Source organism: Protopterus annectens, chromosome 2.part0 (genome assembly GCF_019279795.1).
Source record: "Protopterus annectens isolate FY-2018-M chromosome 2.part0, PAN1.0, whole genome shotgun sequence".
Taxonomy (NCBI): Eukaryota; Metazoa; Chordata; order Ceratodontiformes; family Protopteridae; genus Protopterus; species Protopterus annectens.
In genome coordinates, this window is record NC_056728.1 from 491,852,510 (window position 1) to 491,875,089 (window position 22,580).

Sequence of the window (22,580 nt, forward strand, 5' to 3'; positions counted from 1 at the left end):
AAAGCTAAGTACCCCATTGGGGAAACTTTTTCTTGCTCCTTACCGATGTCAGTCAAAGTTAATAATTGCATTACTTGTGGGAAGCAAATACCTCATAATGATTTTCATTTGTACTGTATTCCTTGCCTAGGCCCTGAGCACAACATGCTTTGCTGTCAGTTTTGTGCTGAATTTAATCAATGCACAATTAAACGGTATATTTTTGCTTCTAAATATTTTGGCTCAAGATTTAACTATCCAGAAATGTTGTCGGTTAACAATCCGACTACCAGAATACCTACAAAACGCAAAGAAAAAGACAGAGGCAGACGTCCGGAGTCCAGAATGCCATGAGAAGCTTTAAGTATTGAACCCACAGATGTCTCCAACTTAGATGGGTCTGGCGCCACTGTGCAGGCACCAGCTTCTGAGGGTGTTTTCAGGCCTAAAGATTTGTGTATTAAACTGACACCATCTTCAAAACTAAGGCCAAAATCTACTTCTATGTCTAAAAAACCGACGCTTGGGCCACGTGTACAGGCCCCAATGCCTAAAAAACAAATAATCAAAATGGCTGAAGATTTAATTACCTTGATGAGGGGTAGCCATCCCCCTCCTGCTAAGAGGCCTAGCCAAGGCACTGACTATGAATCTTCAGATCAGGTTTCTGTTTCTTCTGATTCTTCTTCTGAACAGGTTTCATCTATACCTACTTATGAGGACTCTGATGCAGAAGTTTCCATCCCTTCTGCTTCTCCCCCTGAGGATTTCTCTTTTGGAGAAACTTTACATACCTTAAGGGACCGCTTCCATTGAGAAAGTCAGGATTTCTCTGAATCTAAAAAGAGACTTGGGGATTTTCTTCTTCTTCCTTAGCATAGGCCTTTGGCTATACCTCCTGTTCTAGACATTGTTGATGATGTTTTTTCAGAATCCAGTATGACCCCTGATTCTCTCCCTTCAGCTCCTAGTAAGCCAGACAGATACTACAGGGTTCCTGACTCCCACAAATTTCTTTTCAAGAACCTTACTGCTGATCCTGAAACCATTTCTCAGGGTCCCAAGGGCATTAAGGCCTCTACTGCTAAAAATTCTACCCCCTCTGACAGAGATTCCAGGGCACTGGATAGATGGGGTAAGAAGGTTTACACATCTGCAACCTTGGCAATCAGGGCTTTAAACTGTTCAGTTTCATATGCTTAAATATCAGCAGCATGTTATGGGTCTACTTAAGCAGAAAATGATGTTGATCTCTGACTGTGTGAAAAAAAGAGTTGCAGGATTTATTACATTCAGCTGAACAAGTTGGAAAACATACTTTGCAGTGTGGTTTTGATTCTTTGGAGGCCTCTTGCTGGGCTGCTGTAACTGGATCTGTGATAAGAAGGCATGCTTGGCTCAAAGAGCAAAATCTACCTGACCATGTTAAAGCAAAATTGTTGGATGCTCTTTACAACAGGACAGTCTCTTTAGTAATAAGGCTAAAGAAGTTTTAAAAAAGATGGAAGATGAAGCTAAATCTATGCAAACTGTGAAATATTTCTTACAAGTGCAGCTAGGCTCTGGCCTACTAAGAACTGGTCCTTTCCAGTTCCCTCAAGAGCCGCTCAAGTCAAATCCAGGCATTCCAAAGGCTCCAGGTTTCGGTCACAAGGAACTTTTAGAACAAAACAATGGGGTGCCTCCACCTCCAAATCTGGAAGCAACAAGGCACCTCCCTATGGTAAACAGTCTCAATGACTTTCCTCTACAATCACCAAGCACTTACCTTTTGGCCTCTCTTTTGGGGGGAAAGCTGGCACTTCATGCATGAAACTGGGAACTGATTACCCAGGACAAATGGGTTTTAAATATAGTATCCCAGGGATACAGGTTTCATTTCCACACATTGCCATTCCCAAACGTATGGCCAGATTTGCCTACAAATCAGTGGGCAGAGGCCCAGAAACAAGTTCTGTCCCCCATGAATACGGGGGCTTTTCAACCAGTACCAGAAGAGGAAAAGGGACATGGTTTCTATTCAAGACTTTTCCCGGTACCCAGAAAAGACAAATCATGGCATCCAATTCTGGACTTATCCATTCTAAATACATTTCTGGACATTCCAAAATTCAAGATGCTGACTCTTCAACAGTTACTACCTATGTTAGGCAAAGATGCCTGGTTGGTAACTCTAGACTTAAAAGAGGCTTACCTGCATATCCCAATCAGGGAATCTTGCAGAAGATACCTCTTTACAACAGGACAGTCTCTTTGGTAATAAGGCTGAAGAAGTTTTAAAAAAGATGGAGAGCGCCAACTCCTGCATGGGACCTCAATTTTGTTTTGGAAAAACTCACTCGATCTCCTTTTGAGCCAGCTGCTACTGTGGACCTAAAATTTCTCTCTTGGAAAACAGCTTTCCTTTTAGCAGTCACTTCAGCTAGAAGGATTTCAGAATTACAGGCTCTTATGGCAGAGGAGCCTTTCATTATTTTTTATCCGGACAGGGTGGCTCTCAGTTCCAATCCTTCCTTTATGCCTAAGGTGGTATCCTGTGTAGCTCTTAATCAGACCATTCATCTGCCAACTTTCTTCCCCAATCCACAGAACAAGGGTGAGCGGATTCTGCATTCATTGGACGTACACAGACAACTTAGATTCTACTTAAACAGGACAACTATTGGTGGCATTTGCTGCAGGGGCAGAGGGAAAGGCTATTTCAAAGCAGACTATTTCCAAATGGATAAGCCATTGTATTCATTTCTGCTACATGCACCATGGTAAACCTATCCCCAAGGGGATCAGATCTCATTCCACCAGGGCTGCATCTACTTCTGCAGCCTTTCTCAGAGAGGTTCCTACCAGAGACATTCTAGAAGCTGCTACCTGGAGCTCAGTTTATAAGTTCACCAAACATTACCATTTACCTCTCTTCTCCAAATCCAGATCTGCCTTTGCCACTGCTGTCCTGCAGGGCCTTATAGCTGCTCCTAATGCTGTATAAACCCATCCTCCCAACCATAGCTTTGGGATTCTACCCAAATGTAATGACTGCAACAGTGAAACACGAAGAACATAGTACAGTTGTGTACACTTAACATAAATGTAGATGTTCGAGTGTATTCACTGTTGCAGTCCTGGTTAACCTCCCTCCAGCCCCCTGTTTTTCTTTAACTATACCTCTCCTTTCTTTTACTATGATTAAAAGCCTTTTTGGTGTATTTGCTTTTGTTTGGAGGTATATGTTTTGTGTTTTTTATATATATATATATATATATATATATATATATATATATATATATATATATATACAGATATATATATATATACATATATATATATATATATATATATATATATATATATATATATACACACACACACATTTTTTTTTTGCTCCCCATTTGGGGGCACCTGACATCTGGGGCAAGAAAAACTGATGTAATGGCATCGGCTGCATGTTTTATACCCCTGATGACCTGACGGCATGTAAGAAGGGACAGCAACTGACGCAGGACCCAAGACTTTATCAGGCCGACTGAGGGCAACCTGCCAGCAGATTACCCAAATGTAATGGCTGCAACAGTGAATACACTCAAACATCTACATTTATGATAAGTGTATACAGCTGTACTTTACTAACAGGTCATATTTTATGCAAGTGATCCTTGAGTTAGGTAACAGATCTGGTTAGTAAGGTACAAGCAGTGAAAATGTTTTTAGTCCCTTTAGTTTTATATACCCATTAGGCATGTTTGTATTAACCAGAGGAGAAGTTATGCACTATGATAAAGAATTGAATGAATTTGTCTGGGAGGGGAAGAGGGCATGACTTAACTCATTCACTCCGGAGCAGCTCAGAAAATGCTGCCTGCTTACTTCCACCATAGGAACAACAGGGCAGCCTGAGCTCATTTTCAGGTAATCCATTTGTAATACCATGCAGAAAACAAATGTTCATAACTCTTTAACTGTAAGAGCTAGACTAAAAATGTAAATGTGAAAGTTGTTCAGCAGACACTGACCTTTCCAACAGTGTAAATGTTGATAGTGTGTATCTAAGCCATTATTAAATATTTGCCAAGGAATGCTGACATTATTCATATTTTTTTTACCTTTTTGGTAAAACAAATCACAGTATCTTGGTGAATGTACCATGTAGACGAATGCAGCCTGTAATTAGTTTGTATGAATGTCAGCTTTAAAATTATACATTAACCATTACTGTGTGGTACTCCTTTATTGAGATATTCACAGAAATATGATTAATATTATATTTCTCATAACCGATAAAGCATATCATCTCATCACCTGTAACAGACAGAAACTACAGATCAATATACAAGTTGTGTGGCTCAATGTCCGCTTCAAAATGATTCATCATGTGTGTTGTCACCATGCTTCTTTGTAAAGATATATGCATAATAATGAGAACTATGGCAAATGTATAATATTCATAATCCTACAAGACCAAATAAACTGTGATATCTGTACATGTGTACTTCATACAGGCACAGTTCTTTTACCATGTTATAAGGAGTAATACTGTCTTCAAAATGAGGTATTACTTGGCACATTCACATGCTTCTTCACAAAGTTATTTACCAAAATATGAATAAAATCATAATTTCTATAACCTTAGTCCTAAACAAACTGTGATATCTGATGTAGAGTCCACGGGAACTGTTCTTTTACTGTGTTGCAAAGACTAACACTTTCTTCCAAATGAGGTATTACTTAGCACAATTACATGCTCTCTAGCAAAGTTATGTACTGCAATATGAAAAAAAATCATAATTTCCATAACCCACGTCCTAAACAGACTGATATCTGTACAGCCCACGGGCAGAGTTCTTTTAACATGTTGTAAGGACTAACACTGTCTTCAAATGAGGTATTAGTTAGCATTTTGACATGTTTCCGAGCAAAGGTACAATTACAATTCTTTTACTGTGTTCTAAGTAGTGAAAAATGTTTTCATGAAATGTAATTTCTTTCACTTCCCATACTTCTCCTACTTGGTCATGGTTGTTTTCCATCTTTTGTCAGTACGTGCATGTTGCCAGTATGTCCTGCATTGCTGCCATCACGCTGTTGTGCAGATCAATCAAGAACAGGTCAGTGCCATCTTCATTTAGGTGAACTCTATCATTTCTGAAAAGGTCATCATCTTTTGCAGTGATGCTCTTATGGATGATTGCTGATCCACCGACCCTGAGCATCAAGCCACGCATGAATCACATTCTGTAACTGTCTGGCCTTGTGCACTGCCCATTGGATGTTTGCATGTCTCCATTTCTGGCAAGGAATTATGTCAAACCACCACAAAATGACAGTGTGGCCGCCAAAACTCTATGCATTCAAAAATCTCCTTGATTTGAAACCTCAGCTCTCCAAGTAGATAAGTGATGACATCATTCGCTCCAATGTGCAAGACAAGAATGTCAGGCTCAGTGTAGATGGAACACTTCTCTTCCAACAACCGCAGGAGTCCACCCCAATGCACACCTCTTCTTGCAGTGCAGTGTTCCTTCACGCTAGATGTGGGGAAACTTAAGTTGTAGTATTTGTTATTTCTGGAGGCATGGCTGGCAGCCCAGTGAACGTAGGGATGGCCACACACCCACACTCTCACTTGTCATTCCCCTGCTCTTGAAGCCATGTCACTGTCACAAGGTAGAAATACCTGCAAGGGGAAGAAATGCAAGTCGGTTACTGATGATGTTTGAGGGATTTATTCCATTACTACATGTATATGAATATAATGAGCATTACGTTTGCCTGTTGGCATCGTCACTGCTATTCACATTCTTTTTGTTCATTATGTGCACAGATGATGCAGAGGTACATACCTAACAACCTGAAAACCAGCAGCTCACACACACGGTCAGATTAGTAGTAGACACATATCACTGTAAACGTACACATTCTTGGTGTAGCCAACATACTGCTGAATGGGTATTGACAAAGGGCTACAGAAAGGGCACATGTAGAGATAAAAAGCAGGGTAAGGACCACCTCTCCACTAATGAACCCAGGACAGGCATAGGACTTTAGTGGCACTTGACGTCATCTGATGTGTCCGATATCTGTGCTGGCTACCCACTCAGACTGCTGATACCACTACTGTCTCATGACCTCCTTCATTGTCAGCAGTCTGCCTTACCTCTGTCTTTTCTCTTTACATGTGCCCATTCAGCAGTGGACATTAGGAATCAAGGGTGGAAGTAATGTAATGTTGCTTGCCCTGACCTGCATACATTTACTGTACCATAGCTGAGAGAGAGGGAGAGTGAAAGGAGAGCCAACATTTCTTAAGAATTAATTTATTAACAGTGTTCCTGAAGGCAGTATGTGGATACTGTTAACAGATAAGTGATTCTTAACCAAACTGCAGCATGGGTGGAATTAATGCATAGAAGTACACATAGACTTGGCCAATAAAGGAGAGTGTGGCACCTGTTCATCACAAGTTAAGATATTCCTTCCAGTCACATTTCATTTGTTACAGGTTAAATCAAGTACACACGAAAGCTGGTTATATAAAAACTTTAATGTAACCAATTCTGAAACCTGAGCCAAAGCCAAATAGAACCTATGCTTTGTACACTGTATTTGTAATACAATATTGTAACAAATAAAATAGCTCAGAGAACAGGTCATGGCACCATGCTACAAATTAAACTATGCCAGTGATTCAGTATAACATAGCCAGCTCCCACGACGACAGAATGGCCAAATGGATTATCCAATCATGCAAAATATTTTCTGTGACACACTAATGAATTGTCTCCACCAGTAATCCCAGCGATTGTTTGTTTTGTGCACAAACACCAAAATGACAAAATAAACAATTTTGCCCAGCGATCACTTCAGCAGTCTGGCCATGTACGCACAGGCACTTCTCTGATATACAAATTATTTCCCCAAGCAACATCTTCATTAGTATGTGCAGGTGTATACATGCACCAAAATGAAACATTCACCCAAGCCAACCCTTCAGTAAAATGTTGAAGTATGCACAAGCACCAACATGAAGCACTTCCCTGAACAACCCTTTGGTAACCGTTCCTAGTATGTGCAGTCACAAAAATGAAGCATTCACCCAAGGGACCCCTTCAATAAAATGTTGATGAATGGACAAGTACCAACATAAAGCATTTGCCTGAACGACCCTTCAGTAACAGTTCCTAGTATGTACAATCACCAGAATGAAGCATTCACCCAAGGGACCCCTTCAGTAAAATGTTAATGTATGCACAAGCACCAGAATTAAATATTTCCCCAAACAACCCTTCAGTAACAGTTCCTGGTATGTACATGCACCAAAATGAAACATTCACCCAAGCCAACCCTTCAATAACATGTTCAAGTATTCACAAGCATGAAGCATTTCCCTGAATTGACCCTTCAGTAACAGTTCCTAGTATGTGCAGTCACCGAAATGAAACATTCATCCAAGTGACCCCATGTTTTGTAAACAATATACTGCATCTGTGTGAAACGCCATCTTGGTTACCTATCTAGAGGTAAAAAAAAAAAAAAAAAACTCAATAAAAAAAATAAATACAAAATTACACAGAGCATATGCCAGGCCAGTCATACGAGGCAAAAAATTTCTTTGAAAATATGTACAGCTGAGATGCTTCCAGCTCTCTCACACAGCCAGTGCTTCTCCTAAAACAAGAAGGATTTGATGTGAATATAGCATCCAACTGACAACATCTCCTGGATAATGAAGAAAAGCAAGAGAGTTCAAGAAAAAATATACCAATTCCAGCTGTATTTTACACCATAACGCATTGGACTGTGTCAACTATAGATAACTGTGGTAGTGTCTTAGAAACCATGTCACAGTATTTGCCTCGCATCTGTACCCCAAACAAGTAGTAGAATGGTTCAACATGGTGGAAAGTATGACAATGCTGTATACCATCAAGTTACTTCAATTTATATTTATATGCTGAACATATTATCAAAAATAATAGGTTAGATGAATCGGAAGTTGGACTGAAAAATTTCATTAATAAATTTCAACAAAACCAGATATGCAGGTTCTACTACTGTGACAGCTAAAAGTGAATAAGATATGAACAGCCTGCTGGTGAGGGAAAACCAAGTAACAACTAACCTTTTGCCCTATGGCAAAACAATAAACAGTGCTCATGTTGCCGTAGCAAATAGATGGGGAAAGAGGACCACAATGAAGTACTACTTTTCTTAGCTAAAAATAGCTATGAACGATGACTGCAGCAACACAAAAAGCACTTTATTTTGGGGGAAGAAAGTAACCATATAATTGACTGTTTCAGCCCTGCTAAAGGAGCTCTTGCTGGATTCAGAAATACGAGGTTAGCACACAGTAACTTTCTCCCGTGCAGGAAACAAATCAGATTCACAGACTGTTACCAACAGGAGTAACAATAACTGCCATCTTATGGCTTGCCCTTTACCATTATGCAGATGGACACCATGCTTTGTCTTGTGCCACCAAAAATGGGTCATGAAGCAGTTCACCACCACAGCGTATGAGAAAAAAATAACAATAAAATAGTATTTTAACTGCTGAGAGCAGAGCACACTTGATCGACCCCTCTCCCTCACTCTCCGAGATCATAAGAGGATCCGAAAGCATTTTGAATTTCCCGCTTGCACTATTCTAATCCCATAACAGAGAACAGAGAAATTACAAAACAGTCAAACTACACCTCACGATAACAACGAATTTGACTTTCATGAAGCACACCACAGCCCCTCTCTATAAAAAAGGGCAACCTTTAACAGATATCAAACTTTCGTCTCGAGCAGTAAAGTCTCCAACAACTAAGGCACTGAGATTCCACCGACAGGTTGTACAACTCGCTAAATGAACAAAACTTGTCAAACACTTATGTGTAGGAACATGCATAGTGTTTCGTTCAGTAATTTACATATTGTAACTTTTTAACATTCCATTTAGAAGTTATGATGCAGTTGAAAATAATAAAATGTATAAGAAGTAAGGCTGTATGGGGTGCAATACTCTTGAGCGAATACTTCCGGTACACTCTCCTCTACTTTCTAAAACAGGACTCCTTTGCAGCTAAACTCTGCTTGTTTGAAGTTTAGGAGCTCTGTAAGCGCCTGTCTTTCTGGAATGCGGCAGTAACTCCAGATTAGCAAAGTGTCACGCAGAAATCAATGCTCTGACAAAATAAATAGCAGGATCTGGTATCAATTCAGGTGAGTGCAGCAACTGTCAGAAGAATGAAAGGGAATTGCTACCGCTGGACCCTCTATTTATTTTGACAGACCAAAGAAACCTTAGATTGGGGGTGGAGGTGTTATGCAAGTGGCGACTTTGGCTGTTAGAATCCGATTGGCTGCCATCACTTGCTTCTTGCAATGCAGGGAAAATCAGCTTACTGTAATAACAAATATATAGAGCGTATGGTAAGCTGATTTTCTCCAAAAAGTCAAATACTAACATCATGTAACTCCACACGCAAAACTAAGTTGAAAAAGTAACTGAAAAAGTTCAGGTACTTTTTCAACTTATTTTTTAACATGGGCGCTACAACATCACTGTAAAGTTACATACGCTAGTGGAAGGCACACGGATGTAACTCCATACGATTACTACCATCACACAGCGTGCTCAGATGTAAGCACAGAGGCGCCATGTGACGGTACTCTGGGGTTAATGAGTTAAGTGGGATAGGTTGATCCTCCCAATAGAAGTGATTTAGGATTACCTTATTTGAAGGGATATTTTAGAATTACAAAGTTAAGGCTCCTATACATAACACAAACAAAAGGTTGTACTTCATAGTAAAAAGAAATGATGATGCTGGAGGGAGGGTGGTTCAAGAAATAAGGAGGGATTGGATTTTGGATGTAGATCCTTAAGGAGAATTAACAGCCATACAGAATATTAGATTCATAAAGTTGCAGAAAATATTCCATAAATAAGCCAACACTGGAATGGAAAGGAGATTTTGCCAATTGGGATGATTGCACGTTGAGATACATAAAATACATAAGAGCGGGCTGAGATTTACTGGAGAACGTGCAGTGTAACCAAGGTATTGAGAGCAAATAACTAGAGAGGGAACAGGAATAGGGTTTAATGAGGCCAAGATGTTTGGACTGCAGGTGCTCTGGTAGTCAAATCTAGAACAGAAGCTGCTGTTAAAGGGGTAATTAGTAAGATATATAAAATGTTGCATGATAACTATAAGAATCCATCAGAGAAGGTTAAAAAAGGTTAAGAGAGACTGGAAAAACAATTTGTCTAGGAACAATGGGAGGACATGCATAGATGTACGTGTGTGTATATGTATATGTGTATATATATATATATATATATATATATATATATATATATATATATATATATATATATATATATATATATAATGTGTGTGTGTGTGTGTGTGTATAAAATATGGATCCCAAGTATGCAACAGCATCTAGAATGTTTAGGATTTTTGCTTGGAAATGTTTGCATAGGTATTTTTATATCTCAAGCTGACTTCAAAGAATTTTTTTCTCTGGTAGATACAAAGGTATGATGGGGAAGAAAGGTAACTGGGAACACATTTTATAGGAGTGTAATGAGTTGGCAAGATTAAAAAAAAAATCTTGGAGTACTCAGTCCAAAATATTGGGAGAGTAAATGGCTGTAACTAAGGAAATGATTCTTTTGAACTGGCTCACAGGATTTGACTTGCTTAGATGTAAAGCCTTATTAAATTTAATTTTAGCAGCAGCCAAATAAGTAATTACTAGGTAATTAAAATCAAAATCTCAACTGTATTTGAAGTATTGAATATTGTATAAGAGGTAAAAGAAGAACTAGAAGAAGGATATTTAGAAAAGGCAAGGAGCAAATTGCATAGAAATAAATGAAATCTGTTCGAACAATAATATTCTGGAGAAGGAGTGATGAGGTTTAAGAGAAAGCAGAAACTGAGCAGTTTCTCATGTTAGACTGAATGACATTTGTTAGAATAAAAACCTATATAATGTATAAAGTATGTAAATGAACAAAATGTTATTTTCTATTTTATTAATAAATATCTGCCTGTGTCAAATGATAATGTAATAAAGGTATTTGCAAAACTGCATCTTACTACCAAGACTGGTGCGATGACTCTACAGTCATTAGCCAGAAAACAAAATAAGGTGTCTTGATTTTAATGGCATTTCCTTCATAAGTGCCAGGTCGTTATCCTCCCTTTTTCTTATGTGGCATGTTACCTGAACGTTCTTCCCATGAGCTCTTTACTCTTGGCCTGTTTAAAAAAAATAAATAAATAATGCCACCTTCATGTCCAAGTTGCAATACTACCTCTTCAGTGGTTTATTTTCTTGCTGATTTGACTCAGGGATGTCATTTATTTAATGGTACATCCACTTCAGCATCCTTTTGTTTAGCTGGTCTCTAAAACTTGCCAACATTTGCTGCTGCTGTTGAACCAGAGGAGAATCACAGGAATGAAATCATTATTTATATTCAGTAAAATGGTGTCGTCCTCTATATGTGCCTTGCATTAAATCATTTATCCTGGTGTCTCTACAGTGCTAAATTGAGACAACTGCTTGTTCTTTGACTTTTTTCCCCTAGCTTTTGTCGTACATAGTGAGCAAAACTGACTTGAGTGTCTTCCTCGTGTATAAACTGATATATTTTGCAAGCAGTTTTAGCCAAAATAAAGTTGACAGTTAAAGGAATGACCACGGTAAACAACCTGTCCTCCCCACACCATCACTAGAAGTCTGATATCAGTACATTTTGATGTTTTTCTTTTGCAGGGCTTATGAAATGTTAAAAATATTTATTTTTAGCATATTTAAGGTCCATCAGTGCAAGCTTCCTGTATTGATGGGCATGCAGTGACCTCCACCACCATGACTTTAACACCAGCCTCCAACCCCAGGCAGTGTAGAAGATGATGAATCACGTTTTTAGCTTATCTAGTGTCAGCTGCCAGTTGCTTTAACTGAGACAATGTATGTTTTTCCTGGTCTGATTTCTTGTAGTAGAGGTTAAAGAGGTGGTTTTTGATACTGCACAACAAAGAAGCTAGTGGCCCCGACAGTTAATTTTAAAATCTTGGATATGTAATTGTTTGGAGTCAAACATTCTCTGTATGGTCTTGTGTAATTGTTGTGGAACTGTCAGTGACCTAGGCCTTCCATCATTGCAAGTGAAAGATGGAAGTGCGGTGTGACTTAGTTTAACATAGTGTTTTGGATTGGTTGTTTGATTTCAGATTGTTAGCCAGATAAAAGGACTATTTGCAGGCCCTTGTCCGCCACGACCAGGGCACAGTAGTGCATTACAAATACAGCTATATATAGATTTTAATGTATGATATAAAGAAACCGTACATAAATCTTATGCAAACAATTTGAACATTAATGTAGAAATGGCAGTTTACACGTTTGAAAACAATTGCAAGCCATAGCAGTATGTGGCTATTTTTTATAAGGTAGTTTAAGACAGAAATTGCAGAGTTACCCCTCATCTCTAAAGCATGAACATTCGGTAGTGGTCAATAAATGTTCTTTTAGTTTTCTTTAGAAGTCTAGAGTGCTTTGTTTTCGGATTTTAGCAGGCATTTGTTTCCAGTTGGCTGTCAGTAACTTAAATGCTCTTACCCCTGTGCAGCTTTTGATTTATTTAATGTCTTTAATTAAGTCAGTACTGCCATTCATGATGCTGCTGGTCTGTGTTTTGATTATGAACTCAGAGAATTTGGGGGACCATTTGGAGTTAAAGATGGTGTAAACTGAAGCTTCATTTTTCCACCTTACAGAAATTGTGAAGGTCCTGTAATTGTCCTGCTGTCAGAGTGAACACCAGGGTTAGGCTGCTGTTGTCTGACCTTGTCAGCATCATTGTTCAAAGGAGAAAGTGAGAATGTACATTCAGTACAGGGGAATAACAAAAACTGCTTTGAATTGTTCAGTTGTGCTGTATTTTTCTTTCCTGGCTGCAGCATTAGGTGTACAACCAGGAACTCTGTATTGCATCAATTAATTCACATTGGTCTCCGTAAGTGTAGATGAACCCCATATAAATCTGGCTTGGAGAAAGTCACAACTTCTGTATTGTTGCACAAGAGAAGATACTGACAAGAATGATATTTCTGTGGGACTTAAGGTTCATTCTAATTCATGTAGCTGAGATGTGATATCCTATACCTTTTGAAAAGAACATTTCTTGTTCTGTAAGCCACATAAGTTACATGTTATGAAATGAAGTAGTTTTTTTTTTTTTTTTTTTAAGTATAGGTAGGTCCATTATATAATTACATTACCATGCTGTAGAAAGCAGGTTATGAAAGTTTAATGCATTTCTTGTGATGTATTTCATGATGACACCACAGGTTGTTGTTTTGTTTCATGATGACATCACAGGTAATGGCTAGAATCACAGTCACTTAATACTTGTCATTTTTTATAGCCTTGATGCAATATTTGTGTTTATTCAAAAGCATACAAAATAAAGTCTTGCTAAGCATTCTTGGTCATTTTTTCTTTGAATTGAGTTAGATAGAACACTGTAAACTCTCTTAAAGCACATCTAAATATGTGTGTTAATTTCGTACAAATATAGCTTTTTTCTTTCTGTTTTTCAGAGCTGAAGCTGGGAGAACTGCTCCATGACAAGCTGTAAGTTCCACTATTGTCATTACTAGGCAGTACCACATTAATTGATTTGTATATGTATTAAGCTCTACAGCACTGCTGTTTTTGTAATTTAAAGTACCAAAATGGGATTACAGCAGAATTACTTCACTGAGGACATGTATTCAGCAACCTAGTAACTCTTTGCTTAAATAGAGAACATGCATCTTTCCATAGTGGTACTGTGGTGGTGCATTGGTTGGTACCATTCACAGAGAAAAGTTCTGGAATGAACCTAGAAAGAGGGCTAACCTGTTAAAACTAGGGTCATCAATTTTCTTGATATTATTCAAACTAGCACTCCTGTCTTCTAGTCCAGCTACACTTTTCTGTCCCTTGCTTAGTTTGGCAAAGATGCCATTATAAATACAAAGACAGACTTTATGTAAAACATCTTGATGAGCTGCGACTTTTCCAGTAGTAGCAACCCCAAGACTAGTGACACATTTGCAGCGAAATTTAGCTGTTGATGTTCCTAGCATATTGATTATAAAAGTATCAGTACTCTGTATGCCGTCATAAATGAATACCTTTGCAAATATGAACCCAGAAGTTACAGGTATGGGAGATATGAAGGTATTTTGGTAGAATTTTAGTTTAGGTAAATTTAAAAGGGGAAAACAACTGCATTACTTACAGACATTAGTCCATATTGTGAAAAGAATCCAGACTTAATGTTATACAGAAATGGTTAATGAAATTCAGTTGACAGACCACTCAGTGTAGCAACTGATACTACTGGGAAGAACAAAATCTGTAACTTACTGGAAAAACTGCACATAAAATCATTCTGAGTCTAGTAACACTCTTTGAATCCTAGTAAGTACAAATGTCTTCGCCAAAAGATTTTGTTCCAATTTTACCCCCCTGGAAGTAAATCTGTTCCTCTCTTGGATCTAGATGAGCTCTACTAAAAGCAGACAAGTGTTGGACAGCCACAAAATGAGTGAAAACAATATACCTGATAAAACAATACACTTGACCATACTCGCACGAAACAAATCTAATAAAAAATTAAGCGCTTTCTTCTGGAATACAGAACGACTTCTTTAGAATAATATAAATACACTAACATCTTACTGTACAAAAAATGTTAGGTCACATGTTATGCTATAAACAAATAAAAATTCGTCTTACTCTACTGTGCTAATTCTCTAAGGAGATGATTACGCCAGTCATGCTCTGAGACAGTCACATTCCATAATTAAAAAAAAACACAAACTTGTTGAAATTAGGACAGACTGTTTTAAGTTTTGCAAGGACATTCAGGGGATCTTGTTTCTTCACGGAAATATATGCTGGTAAATTTGTTCTTAGTTTTTCCAGTGTAAAACATGGGACAAGAAAGGCAAGTTGCAACGTATACCATCGCGGAAGTATTACAATTAAAATAATCTTTTGTTTTATATGTGTGTGTGTGTGTGTGTGTGTGTGTGTGTGTGTGTGTGTGTGTGTGTGTGTGTGTATATATATATATATATATATATATATATATCACTGTACTCCCTAATTTGCTTTCCTTAATGTGTTTAGATTGCTCCACACCAGACATTGCCAGGTGCATGATTGATTCTCTGCACCCTTAGTTCTTTTGTCAATTCTACAATTTAAAGGTAGGCCATTTTTAAAAATGAATTCTGGTTTGTTGTACAGAGTAATAATTCTTGTCAAAGTTATGGTTGAACATGTTCAGTAAAGTCATTAAAGAATTACCAGACTGCAGTGCTGTATTCAGTCATAATGTTGACAAGAATTTGGACGTTTTTACTTAGTAATCTTGCATTGACTGATAGCAAATAAGCACTTGTTTAAAAGGGGTCATTTTCTTTTTTGGCAGCTTAAAGAGCTAAAATAGGCTAGTTTCTTGATTGAATTAAATCTTGTTAAGAAGATGTTCAATTTAGTAAGTGATTATCTCTCCATCAATCAGCATTTTTGCAACAGCTGTCTACAAGGCCTGTGGGTATAACACATTTGGTACTGAAAGGGATAACCTGCTGTTCAGTGAAAGTTATTGTTCTCCTGTATGTTCTGTAATCTACCATATTGTAGTGTGTAATGCTTTGTTCTGCAGGATGCCATGAAATGAGAAACAAGAGTTCTTTCAGGCACAGATCAGATGTAGATATTTTCTGAGCCTGCCAGAACCAAAGCCTGTGGCCATTTCTTGACGTCTAGAAGTCCTGAATGTTGCACTTTACAGTGGTTCCTTGCAGCTGGAATCCTAGCCCCCTCTCAGAGCAAACAGGCCTGCTTTTATTCAGTTTGGGAGCCTTTGCATTAATAATGTGCTAGAAGAAACTGAGAGAAAAGACTGCTGAAAGTTTACAAAGGAGCAGTTAATTGCCTGGCCTCATCAAGGAAGAGATCTTGATCAATAAGGCCTGTAGAATCTACATGTCTATGGATATGGCTTGGTGATTTTTGTCATCCAGTAATTATTTAAGTACAAAGTTATTGCTTAAAAGAATGGCTCCTTTGCATATTGTGGAGAAAAGAGAAGACTCTTGTCATTGGCATTTATTGGATAGGTGTGGGCCATGATTTTTCTGCGGGAATGAGAATGAAAAGGGCAAAATTTGTCCCCTTCATTTAAATAAAATGCAGGCAGCTACTTCTGGGATTCAGACTGCTGTGTCTGATGACAGTAAAGATCTTTTATCCACATGGGGCCAAAACCTATGTAAAGCCACCCAACATTGCGGAGGATCTTGAAAGGTACAGTGATTGCAGTCAGTAGGCGAACGATCAGGCAAAGAGGGAACCCAAGTAAGATAATGCAGTACCCAAGATGATGAAAACCTCGGAAGATATGAATGCAATCAAACCCTGCCCCATTTTTAAACAGGATATGGCTGAGAGGCATTGGGATGCTAAAAAACACGGCAGAAGGATTTGTGACAAGTTATCAAGAGAAAAATGGGGGCTGTTTGCTACAGTGTTGGAAATGGTTAGTAGCTAATGTAGCACCTCAGTGATTTTATAAAGGTTTGTTATGTTTGTAAGACATGACTGTGGCTACAGTGTTTGTTCCTGATATTATTTAAATATGTAAGTCAGGTAAGAGAAATATTTTCTGTATGACTGTATGTGCCTGCAAAAATAAGTTTTGGGTAAAAAGGTAGTAATAGAAGCACTAGCTGCATATCACCCAGTCATATTAGTAACTAATCATATGGCTTTCATACTGTTGGGAGGGGGGGGGTTTGAACGGCATAGGCATGTGAATGCTTTACATGCCATTAACTGGGCAAGGACTGGGGTGGGCTTTCAGTACATTTGATGACATTAATCACACGCATTTTGGACACTAGCCACGGTGTTCTGATTATGCAACTATCAGGAATATAAGAAATTGAGGGCCTCACAGAATCGAGTTACGAAAGGTCGATTTGTAATGGAGACGGTTATCATCCAATTTGTGCTTTATATAAGCGACAAGAAAGGGTGAGGCTTGCATTAAGGGTAAGTGGTGAACTATATTAAGCAAACTGTTGGAGCCTTGAGTATAATTGTGTTCATGAAAGTAAGAAAACATGATCTAGGAAATTAAAAAGGGTTAAGGGAGGCACAATCTGTTTGGATGTGTTACAAGTCAACAGAGCAATAATGGAGCTTATGCTTAAACTACTAAGGAAGGTAATCTGGTGGGGAGACATTTTCCATGTTTTGTTACAGCTTGCTAGAACGGTTAACAAGTTTTTGTTTATAGTTTTATTATATATTACTCTTCCCCCCCACCTTCTCTATTACATCCTCCAATGGAATCACTATATCACCAGAAGCTCACACAAAGCTATTAGGTGTTACCATTGATAATTCCCTTAAATTTGACACCCATTTCAATCTAACCATCAAAACCGTCAATAAAAAGCTTGGCTCTCTCTATAAAGTAAAACACTTTCTCACTCCTCACGCTAAAATTACAATTGCCAGCACACACCTACTATCAACTCTTTTCTATGCCTCCCCCCTTTTTGCATACCTAAACAAGACAACTCTTAACAAACTTGCTTCTTGTTACAATCACATAGCTAGATCTGCCACAAATTCCACCTTTAGAACGCACCACTGCACTAACTTGAAGCAACTAGGGTGGTTAGAGTTTTCCAGCCAACTCCATTTCAACCAACTCAAAACGGCTCACCAGATACTGTATCACCCAGAGAAAACACCAGCTCTGAAAAACATCATTCACCCCTATATTAACCTGCAATCTTTACGCTCCTCCAATAAGATCTTAGCTCAAACTACCAAAGCCAATAATTCTGCTGGGGATTCTCTATTCTCAAACTTTGTAGGTAAAATGTGGAAGCTCCTACCGACCATGCTCACCTCAGAACCTTCACTCCTACAAATCAAAAAAGCTAAAACCGCATCTCAATACTCTCTGGCAATGTCCCTGTTCCAAACCTGATTAACCACTATCATTTACCCTTCTCTTACCTCACTATCCTTAACCGCTTTTAACAAGGCGCCCGCCTTTGTAACTGACCTATGTTTTTTTATATGCTGCTGTTATTTTTTCCCAAGATGTGATGTATCTTTATATTGTATTTAGAACTCAACTATCTTCCTTTTTTGCATTAACAATGTTCATATGTCTGTTATGTACCTGGAGCTTTTCTCCCCGGGCCTCCGCTGAAAATGGACATGTATCCAGTCGGACTCTCCCGGTTAACAAATGTAAAATAAATAAATAAATAAATAAATAAAAATAAATATATTACTACCATACTCACTATTCATGTTTTAAAAGTGCATGTCTTGATAAAAACAGCAAAATTGTATAGAACGACAAACTGAATTACTGAAGTTAAGGAATATCAGTCCAACTTGCAGTTAATAAAAAATTGAACCTATGAGGGTGGATTATCATGATCAGAGTATTCTTTGAACATTAATGGTCTCACTGTTGATAATAAAAGAAGAAAGATTGTATTTATTTATTTTTTTTAAAGGGCGGTTCATTGTGGTTATGTTGTAAGACACCCATTTGAAGCAACATAATGAATTTGCTAGAATTTTGCCAAGACAAGGGATACTTTGCAAATGCCTTCAAGGGGAGAAAATACAGGGTAAGCATTTTATTGAAATGGGGGGTAGGTGTAGTGGTGGGTGATATTTAATTAGATCTGGAAGGTAGAGGTTACTGGGGGGAATAGATGAATCACAGTAGTCACTGTGTATGAGGTAGTCAAAACAAAAAGAGGTACAATTTAGTAGATAATGAATAAAATAGCTGGCTTCCATCAAGGCATCTGTTGCGAGGAGACTGGAACATAGTCATAGAGGTACAAAATGTGAGTGAGGGACCAAGGAGTAAAGTGGTTACTCCAGCGGCGACATTTTTGAAGCATGTTTTAGGGGCCTCTGGTTTGCTAGATATTGGGAAAGTTAGGGATAGGTTGTTTACCTTTTATACAGAGAAAAATAACAAGTGGTCCAGGTTAGATGGATTCTATACGTCAGAAGAGTATCTGTATTTAAGTTATGCAGTGTTTACACATCCTAGGGTGATTTCAGATCACTCACCAGTTGATTGTGTTGTAAAGTACCCCTTCATTTCTAGGCATTGTCAAGCTGAAGGAGTTTTGTGGATAAACCCCTATCTGAAGAATAACTTGTAGAAATTTTTAGAAGAGACTTTTAAGCAGGCAAGTGAAAGGTTTGAAATTTCCATTGAGATTTGTGAGGTTTTAAAGAATAAAGTGATGGTGTTAAGAACCAAGAGGCAGTATTATGTGAGGAGAGGAAGCAAGTAAGGGAAGAAAATCAGAAGAAGTTGGAAGAGTTGCAACAAAAAGAGACTGGCTCATTGTAGAGGAGGAACAGGAAATAGTAGAAATACATGCAAAATGGGAAAGTGTATTTGGAAAACCAGATAGCGAAAATGAGTAGCAATGAGATCATTATAGATGTTCTTCATACCACATTGCTGCAGTCCTTACACTTGGGTAGTCCGCTGTCCCAGTCGGCCTGAATACCAAAGTATATGGCTGACGTCGGTCAAGGCGCATTAGTCTGAAGAAGCCAGGGTACAAATGCGCATGACCCACGTCATATCCTCAGTCTTTTTTGCCGCATGGTCCGATGCAGAAGCAGTTTTGCAAGTGCAGGTTGGCGTTCTGAGATTTTCCGAAGTCGGAGTTTCAGACCGAATCCAAGTTGGCTAAGTACCCCGTTGGGGATTATTTTGGTTTTTTCTTGCCTCAGTATTTTACCGGATGTCAGAAAAAGTGAATAACTGTATTTCTTGTGGGAAACAGATACCTCATAGGGATTACCATACCTTGTGTATACCTTGCTTAGGGCCTGAGCACGACGTTGTTGGCTGTCGCTCTTGTGCTAGATTTAACAAACGCACTATAAAGAGCCGTCGGATGCTCCGACGCCCGCTTCGTCAAAAAAGCGCAAGGACAAAACAGCAAAGCCTAGGCTGGAAGAACCGTCCGTCCCAGACGTCGGTTCGTTAGAGGGCTCGGTGGAGACAGGGGTTCAGCCAGAAATTTCTTTGGAATCCCAGGGAGAGACTTTATTACTGCAAGATGTGACCTCTCAGGAGGTAGGCCAGGCGGAAGGGGCTTCTCAGGTAGCTGTTCTTCCATCCCTTCCTAAGGTGGTTAGGCCCTCCCCTGCTGTTTCCAAGGCTTCTCCCAGGGGCAGGCCAGGTTTTGTTTCAGGAGTTACCCCTAGTTCTTCAGGGTCTGTACCTAAGAAGCATATGCTTAAGATGGCAGAAGATTTGATCACAATGATTAGAGGTTCTATGCCCCCTCCTGATAAGAGGCCTAGGGTGGAACCTGAGCTTGGGAGTTTTGAGCAGTGTTCGGATGCTTCTGAGTCTTCGGCTGAAGACTTGCAGGAGTATTCCCTTACTCTGATTCTGATGTAGATGATTCTACTCCTTCTGCTTCTCCTCCTGAGGATTTTTCATTTTCAGAGACTCTTCATTCCATGAGGGAGCATTTTAAATGGGAAGGTCAGGATTTCTCTGATTCCAGGAAAAGGCTTAGGGAATTTTTGTTTCTACCCCAGCATAGGCCTTTAGCTATACCTCCTGTTCTAGATGTGGTAGAGGATGTTTTTGCAGAGGCTTCTCTGAACCCTGACTCTTTGCCTCCTGCTCCAGTTAAACCGGATAGATATTATAGGGTGCCTGAAGCTCATAAGTATCTTTTAAGAGTCCTAGGGCAGACCCAGAAACTGTTTCACAGGGGCCTAAAGGTGTTAAGGCTTCTGTTGTTAAAAATCCTGTTCCTCCAGATAAAGAGGCTAGGGCTTTGGATAGATGGGGAAAGAAAGTGTATACTTCTTCCACTTTGGCCATGAGAGCTTTGAATTGCCAGTTTCACATGTTGAAATACCAAAATTATCTCCTTTCACAATTAAAGTCTAAGGTAGATGCTTTGGCGGAAGGTATTGAGTGTAAAGAGTTGCAGGATTTAGTTCATGTTTCTGAACAGGTGGGTAAGCATTCTTTGCAATGTGGTTTTGATGCTGTGCAGGCCTCTTCGAGGGTGGCTGCCACTGGTTCGGTTCTTGGGAGGCACGCCTGGTTGAGGGATCAGAATTTAGCTGAGCATGTGAAAACAAGGATTTTAGATGCTCCTTTACAATCTGATGTGTTGTTTGGTTCGCCTGTGGAAGCAGTGCTAAAGAAAATGGAAGACAAGGCTAAGTCTATGCAGACTGTTAAAGATTTTTGCAGGTTCAGCCTCCAAGTGTAGTAGAAATTGGCCTACCAAGGGGTGGACATATCCTGCTTATGATTCCCAGTCTAGGGGTAGGTCTAGACGTGGTAGAGGCAGAGCTCAAGGTTCTTTTAGGCCTAGAACAGGAGTTCACCTGCTCAGTCTTCTGGTGAGGGCAGGGGTCAGTCCTTTCGTAAACAGACACAATGCCCTGCCTTTTCAGCTGCCCGAATGTTCTCGCCTGGCAGCACCTTTCGGAGGCAGGTTGGCACTTTTCAAAGAAAACTGGAGTTTAATTACCCAAGACAGATGGGTATTGGATATCATTCACCACGGTTACAGGTTTTATTTCCATACCTTGCCTCCTTTCAAAGGCATGCCAGACATTCCTCCTCAACAAAGGAAAGAGGCTCACAAGCAAATTTCTCTGTTGCTCCAAATTGGGGCCATTCAGCGGTTCCTGTGCCAGAAAGGGGCCTAGGATTTTATTCTCGCCTGTTCCTAGTACCAAAAAGGGGAACACGTGGAGACCAATTTTGGATCTGTCTATCCTCAACACTTATCTGGACATTCCCAAGTTCAAAATGTTGACGTTACAACAGCTTTTACCTCTGCTGGGCAAAGATCACTGGATGGTAACTTTGGATCTCAAGGAAGCTTACCTTCATGTTCCTATCAGACTAATTTGCAGGAAGTATCTGCGTTTTCGAGCTGGGAATTCTCATTATCAGTTCTCTGCATTGCCCTTTGGCTTATCTACTGCCCAGAGTATTCACAAAGGTTCTGGCTCCAGTGATAGCTTTCTTCAGGCTAAAAGGAATACAAATCTATCCTTATTTGGACGATTGCCTGATTCTGGCTCAAGGAAGGGACGTGCTTCTTCAGCATTTGGAATATGTGATAGCAGTGCTAAGATGCCTAGGGTATTCTGTGAACGAAATAAAGTCCAGTCTAGTACCCTCTCAAGACATGTGCTTTCTGGGTGTGAGACTGAATACAGCAACCCAGATGGCCTTTTTAACCCCGGACAAACAAAAGAATCTTTCTCTTTACTTCCATCAACTATCTCATCAGTCTGGGCTGACTGCAAGGACAGTCCTTCAAGCCTTAGGGTTCATGGCATCTTGTATTCTGGTACTTCCCAATGCCAAACTGCATATGAGGAAGCTACAGTGGTATCTCAAAATTGTATGGACACAGCACTGCCAGGATTTGGACACTGTCATTCAAATAATACCTTGCATTCAA

At 39.3% G+C, this 22,580-nt stretch overlaps 1 protein-coding gene across 1 annotated transcript in view; it reads left to right on the plus strand.

Moving 5' to 3' along the window:
* NAA35 (N-alpha-acetyltransferase 35, NatC auxiliary subunit) overlaps window positions 1–22,580 on the plus strand; it is a gene marked incomplete in the record, with an annotated part of 1,521,359 nt that overhangs the window by 225,240 nt on the left and 1,273,539 nt on the right. The window contains 1 exon segment of the mRNA XM_044060897.1: window positions 13,590–13,623. Within this exon segment, the coding sequence (XP_043916832.1) occupies window positions 13,590–13,623 (34 nt within the window).